This window comes from Maylandia zebra, linkage group LG12 (genome assembly GCF_041146795.1).
Source record: "Maylandia zebra isolate NMK-2024a linkage group LG12, Mzebra_GT3a, whole genome shotgun sequence".
Classification (NCBI taxonomy): domain Eukaryota; kingdom Metazoa; phylum Chordata; class Actinopteri; order Cichliformes; family Cichlidae; genus Maylandia; species Maylandia zebra.
In genome coordinates this window covers 14,658,849-14,665,249 of record NC_135178.1, presented here as the reverse complement: position 1 = coordinate 14,665,249, position 6,401 = coordinate 14,658,849, and the positions used below count along the sequence as shown (strand labels likewise).

Below are 6,401 nucleotides of genomic sequence, written 5' to 3'. Positions count from 1 at the left end.
CAGAAAAATTAGAAATAATTATAATCTAAGTAGATTTTAGATTTATATAGCAATAACAATTTTATTGATATAGCACATTACATGTGTAAAATCAATGTGCTTAATAAGACAACAGCATTAAAACCCTGTGTAGGTTTACAATGCCTTAAAGACAGTGAAAACAGCAAAAACAAAACAAATCAACAGGACCTATTCAGTGTAAACCCGGGTTAATAAAAAGGTTTGGAGTCTGTTTTTGAATATGTGCAGAGTTGTAGATCAGCAGGAAGTTGTTGTAAAAAACAGACTACAATAACGGAAAACACCTTCAGCAAAGAGAAAATGATTATATTGTAAGTGAATTTAAATAGTGCACAAGTGATCTAAAAGGTGTATCTAAAATTTTGGATATTTGACAGGAAAAGAGGCACAAGTTGTATTGTAAGTCATTTTAAGTACTGTGTACAAGTTTTTGGCAATTTTGCAGAAAAACTATATTTCCTCATCTATATTATAAGTACACTAGTAAAATAAGTACACAAGTAAAATAAATTCATATTCTGTTTAAATGCGGAGGAATTACACCTTTAGTCATGGGCCATGTTATAAAGTGTTACCAAAGCTTGTTTATAGCAAACCTGTAGGTATGAGGCTGCCATTGCTTTGAAAATGACACAAAGCCAAGTCAGCTTTATCTTTCATATTAAAAGTATTTCAGAGGCTCTGTTAGATTCTACTTACTTGCAGCTTGCAGAACCATCTTAAGCAGCGATGGCATGAAGTAATTGTTTTCTGCATGACTTTGTGGAGGTCTTACAGAAAGTGCCCAGGTCCTGTGGCCAAATCATTATCGCTTCCCCACCGTGCCTGACAGACGGTGTGAGGTGTTTGTGCTGATGTCTGTTTTTTTCTTTAACAAACATGGCCAGGCATCTCCACTACTTGTTCAGTTTTTTTCTAATTATACTGTTATAACCTTTAACATTAACGACTGACTAAGATCAGCTAACTGAGGTCTCTAGAGTCTGATGTAGCTGTTGGGTTTTTCCCAGTTTTTCTCAGCATTGCGTGGTCTGACCTTGGGGTGAATTTGCTGGGATGTCACTCCTGGGAACACTGTGGGATTATTTTAACACACACCCGAATACTCCAAACCAGCAAACTGACAAAATGTCTGCATTTACAGAGAAGCTCACACTTGCTGATCAGTTAACTAAGTGCTTTGATTGACAGACACTAACTGCCACTTACCTTTGTTCCCAGTTTTTCCCAAGATTACTTTTCTTTACATGACTAACTATTGTGAGTGCAGGCAGTGTTCTGCAGAAAGCTGAATCACAGTTTGATTTAAGGACTTAAAATGTCGGGGTATTTGTGCAATATTAGACTTTGTCTACACTTTTTGGGATTAAAAACATTAAATATTTTCTCCATGTGATGTTTATCTGTTAAGTTGGTGGAAGTAGCTGTGATGGTGCTTTCTCATGCTCCCAAATCAGCAGTTAAGAGCACAAATGTACCAAAAGAGGACACTTGCTATTAAAACTCTGACTTGTTATTTTGAGGAAGCGCAGTGGATTTCTCAGTCGCTGTCTTTAACCCCATCCTTAGCTCTCATATTGACCAAACAAGATTACACAACACACAGCATTTGCCGTTTTACTAAACTATTTTTTTTATTGTTTCAGGTAAGAATTCATCACAGTACACAGGTGTATATTTTGCAGTAGCACTATTTCTTCTCCAGATGTCACCTCACTTGGTTGACATGCGCATGACATGCTTGACCATATTTCCAATACCATCAAATATATAGTGATAGTGATAATCAGTCTCCCACATGAAGGATGGAGTGCTAACCACTTTGTTCTTCTCATCCACATAGGCTTCGTAAAGGAAAGGGTTAAGGTCAAATCAGAGGTTATTTCAGGATAATGACAAAGAGAATATTTTTCACTGATATTAATACTGAACAGAAACCTTGGAAAGGATATATATGGCTCACGGACGTTGTGGCGAGCACCCATGCCCTTCACAGGCTGCACCATGTTTGTGTTTGGCCAGTTTCCCCAGCGGGTGTTGTCGTCTCGCTCGTAACCCATGGTTACCTCAATGCTCGGCAGCACACGGCAGGCCAGCACAGGAGCCATGCTGGCGAGTCTGAAACAGGAGCAGGAGAGGACAGTTGTCTGAGGTCGGAGACTTACCGGTGTAAGCCAGACAGGTGGGACTGAGTCCTGAGAAAAGAAAGTCTCTCCCAGAGCAGCACTGATTTGGTGTGACACCACAAAACTGGTGGCTAGATTAGGATTAATATGATCATTTAACAGCAAATTAAATCCCCCCAAAAACAAAGTTTTAATTTGGAAAAAGGGAATAGAAGCTCAGTGGACGTTTGCCATCACTTAATCTGCAATTTATACCCATACTCTTAATCGATGACAGGCAGCTGTACCTTGTGATACTACAAATGTTGACATCCATCCGATGCCAGGAAAATACAAGGCCAGCATTGCAGACAGCAGTACTGATACTGAGAACTTATAAAGACAGCTTATGTTTGGGAGAGCAGTGTGTCATGATTTATGAGATAAAACATCATCAGTTTGCAAATTCTAAACACAGTCACAGTCATTTTTACTTTCTACAATTATTAGTCAAGACAAAAAAAACTCATGTATTTTGAAACTGGGTTTGTTTCAGAGCTGGGATGTAAATGTGCCTGTCTTCGGATCAGCTTCAGTTGTTTAAATGTGCTAAAGGCTATAAATAAAATAACCATGACAACCAAAAGTTTTTTATTTTGTGTAGATTTTTTATAAACCTTTCTTTAATTTAATATATGTTTTCATTAATAATGCATCAATCCAATTCATTGGGCTACATACTAAACTTAGAGGGCAGAAATAAAGTATCGTTCCTATTACCAGACTCAATCTGATTCCAATACCAGCATTGGTATCAATACTATCGATACTTCGATTGATCCACCCACCTCTAACAGACAGGATACGTCATTCTCTATTCTACCCACATTTTTAAATACTGTTAACAAAGCTAAATACAGACATGCATGAAGCACTGTTCAGTTATTTCTCAGGAGAAATGAGAGCAGTTTCTAATGCACTGCGCAGGTATTTGAGTTTTAAGAGTGCTGCCTGCGAGCCGCAGTCTTCACAGACATTGAACATTTCCTCGCCCCTCTTTGCACCTTTTGATCTGCCTGTCAGACATCGTGGCACTGAAAAGCTAAGGTTTTTTTTTTTTCTGCATGAAGCTGCAGCTGGAGGGTTTGTGCCATGGATGGAGATGCGCATTGCAGAGTACTCATTATGCCCCCCAGGCACTAAATTCTCGGTCTAAGAAAGGTGGCGTGATTCTAAATATAGGTTTGCTTGTTTTGTTGGCAGATCGTTTTCAGATTTAAAGACTCAATTACAGCTCTGACAAAACAGAACAATGGAGGGGGTGTTATATGGAGGCAGCAGGGCTCCCGTCTGCAATAGAAACATGTCATCACTTTGACAGTGATACTCACTCCCAAATTACACAGCTTGCAAAACATTTGAAGGCCTTTGCTCTTGATGGTAGAATGGCTACAAATGATGGCTGTTTTAGTCTTTAAATAATCTGTAATGGCTCCGACTCCTCTGTACGCATTAATGGCAGTAGGAAAGGATTAGTCCTCTTTGGGTTGCGGTCAAGAGCACTTTTTAACCCTACTCAGCCTCCAACTCCACTCTTTAATTCCTGTAATCCCGCATCTCCTTTGACCTTTGACCAGGCCTTCTGCACCCTGTTCCCTGTCTGCGCAGCCACTGCTCATCACCTCATCAGTGCCCTTGTGCCAACGCAGTCACCAAGGCCAAACCGGTCAGAAGCAGTCTGAACGGATGTTTTCAAAAGACAAAAAGGCATTCTGTAATCAGATTACATTACGTAATCTAGCCTCGTTCAAAACTTTTTAGTGCGATTGGGTTACTGATCCAAAAAAGAAAAAGAAAAAAATCTGGATTATCCTAATCCCAACAGAAGAGTGAATTTAGGGGGATTTTGTGAAGAAAATGTAATAAAAGTTTAAAATTGATCAAATAAACCAACAGTTGGAGAGATCATGTAGATGAGGTAAACATTAGGCTATGTATAGATGTTTTACTGCAGTAAAGTGGGAAAAAAGGTTTCTCTAACCAGAAAATCAGCCCTGTCATACATCAGGACTGCCTGCAATGACACAATCATCTGAGGTGCTGCAGTCAAAAAAAGTGTAAGTACACATTCATGTAGGAAAGCCAGCTTTAAAAATCTGTTCTCTCCATAAATGAGGCTCATTATGATCTTATGATTTAAAACGTGGGTTCAGAATACCCAGAAGCCACAGCCAGCACCCTGCACTGTCATAATGTATGTAGTCCCATTTAGAACAGGCGCAATCGGGATTTGGTCGTCTCATACAGTTTGAATCCGGATCAGGATGAAGTTAATCCAATGCTAATTTAAAAAATTAGCATTGGATTAAGTGAAAAAAAGCACTAAAGTAAGAGGGGTTACATGAACCTGGAGATTTTCATAGATTATTGTGATCCTGATTTTTTTTTCTTTCTTTTTCCTTTTTTAAAAAAAAACAAACAAACTATTTTTGAACAACACCGGAGTGTCAGTACCAAGACTGTCCTGTCTGCTTTGAACTGTAGGATTTGTGTGGTCTGCCTGCCCTCGTGTTCCTCGATGTCAGCTTAGGACTCTGCTTGTCCTGCTGTCTGCTCTGATCAGTGAGAGCCAATAAGGAAACTTTTAGCACACGATGTGTAAATCTTCTCAATCACTTATTTAATTATATGCAGCTTTTCTTCTCGACTGGGTTTGTTATTTTAACACACTGACTATTCTCAGTAGTTTCACTGTTCCACAGTAGAAGTCAGATTTCCATGTGCAAATCTTTACTCGCAGGAAATGAAATGACTAACAAATTTTAAGGATGCGATGTGATCATTTTTACCTAATAACATCATATTAGTAACTACTAACAGAATCACACTATAAATATGAAGTCTCTCAGTCAGCAGCTCAGCATTCACTGCCTGACTGTTTTCCTTTTTACAGCCTCTCCATTGTCCCAATTCCATTACGGGGATTGTTTAAATCTTTAAATAGTTTAAAGTAATCTAACATAATCTGATTTAAAGCGTGCCAGAACTCACTGGCGGTCTTTAAAGTGGCCTCATGATTTATCAAATTCTCCATCAGTACTGCAGTAGTGAATATTGCTCGGATCATACGCACCCGATAGGCTTGCGTGAACGATGGAAATCCTTAAGCACCCTTTCCACGTCGCCGTGCAGCTTGCAGTCTTTGCCGTCCTTCATAAAAGATGATCTGAAGAGTAAAAACTAATAATTAGTGGTTCATTTTTAATGTAATACAAACTTGTGTTGTATCTAATCCTAACTCTGTTTTACACCAGCCGGTCTCAGAGTGATTTCTTCACATGTCAGCACTCCTCACAGATTCTTGGTGATTCCATGGCCTCCTGGAAAGATGACGGCATCGAAGCTGTTGACGTCCAGCTTGGACAGGTCCTGCATTTGTGTCATTCCCTGTCCGTGACTGAAGCGGGCTGCCTCCATCATCATGTTCCTGCGGGGATGGACAGAATTCATCACAAAGTGCACCCACGTAACCATAGACAAAGTCAAAACGCCCACTGCGCCCATCTTCGAGGCCCACCGGTTCTCTCCAGAGGCAGGTTGCTTTCTCATGTGGTCAATCACGTGCATCTGCTGTTGATTTGGAGCAAACATCTGGAAGCGGGCGCCGTTACGGCTCAGGTGGTACATGGTGCTGAAGACGAGAGGGGTGCATTACCATCTGCCTGTGTTAATTCAGTCATGTGCATTTCCTGACCTCAGCAGGAGTGATACTCACTAAACCCCTTCATGGACATCAGTACCGTCCCACCATCCACATCCTGAGAAAACCTGAAACACATGGACTCACCAAATCACAACTACACCCACACTGGATCTGCTCCTTTCTCCCAGACTGATCTGCATCACTTACCACTGCAACGTTAGTATTTCCCCAGTTGCCGTAGTCACCCTGGTGCACAAAGCAGGCAGGCTGGCGAGAAAGAACAGCCAGCGTTTGTTTTGACAGCAAAGCCCTGGTTGCCAGCATGATTTAGCTTCAATCTCACTGTTGTAGAAGAAAAATAAAAAAGACTTCACAGTTTTACCACCGAGCCACGTAGAGACTTTTAATGGTCGTGGTGTTGATGTCAACGAGGTTGTCCGTATATATACCTGTAGAGTGGGGCTAAGTGACGTTGCCACGTAAGCTCTGTCTTCTGAGAAGAGTCGTCTCTTGTTCGCCTTGACTGACTTACTCTCCTCCTCATGAACACTCTTTCCTATTAATACCTTGTT

The 6,401-nt window shown here is 40.5% G+C and overlaps 1 protein-coding gene across 2 annotated transcripts; it reads right to left on the bottom strand.

Moving 5' to 3' along the window:
• Nucleotides 1-1,629: 1,629 nt before the first annotated feature.
• Nucleotides 1,630-6,255, bottom strand: gatd3l (glutamine amidotransferase class 1 domain containing 3, like). 2 transcript variants are annotated; one of them, XM_004544235.5, is made up of 7 exons: nucleotides 6,037-6,255; nucleotides 5,902-5,954; nucleotides 5,704-5,817; nucleotides 5,482-5,613; nucleotides 5,260-5,352; nucleotides 1,974-2,139; nucleotides 1,638-1,869 (listed from the first exon to the last, which is right to left on the bottom strand). In XM_004544235.5, exons 1-7 carry the CDS (start codon nucleotides 6,151-6,153, stop codon nucleotides 1,735-1,737), a joined length of 810 nt encoding a protein of 269 aa, XP_004544292.1. In that variant the 5' UTR covers nucleotides 6,154-6,255; the 3' UTR covers nucleotides 1,638-1,734. The 2 variants fall into 2 exon arrangements, with proteins under 2 accessions (XP_076746854.1, XP_004544292.1); XM_076890739.1 differs by having other exon boundaries at nucleotides 1,630-2,139.
• Between the last annotated feature and the right edge of the window lie 146 nt (nucleotides 6,256-6,401).

What these genes read in the sequence shown, in the direction of transcription:
- gatd3l (XM_076890739.1), bottom strand. Translation starts at nt 6,153, where the DNA reads ATGCTGGCAACCAGGGCTTTGCTGTCAAAACAAACGCTGGCTGTTCTT. An exon ending in GAAATACTAACGTTGCAGTG is followed by an intron (nt 5,955 to 6,036) that starts GTAAGTGATGCA and finishes CATGTGTTTCAG; the next exon opens with GTTTTCTCAGGATGTGGATG. An exon ending in CCTGCCTCTGGAGAGAACCG is followed by an intron (nt 5,614 to 5,703) that starts GTGGGCCTCGAA and finishes CCATCCCCGCAG; the next exon opens with GAACATGATGATGGAGGCAG.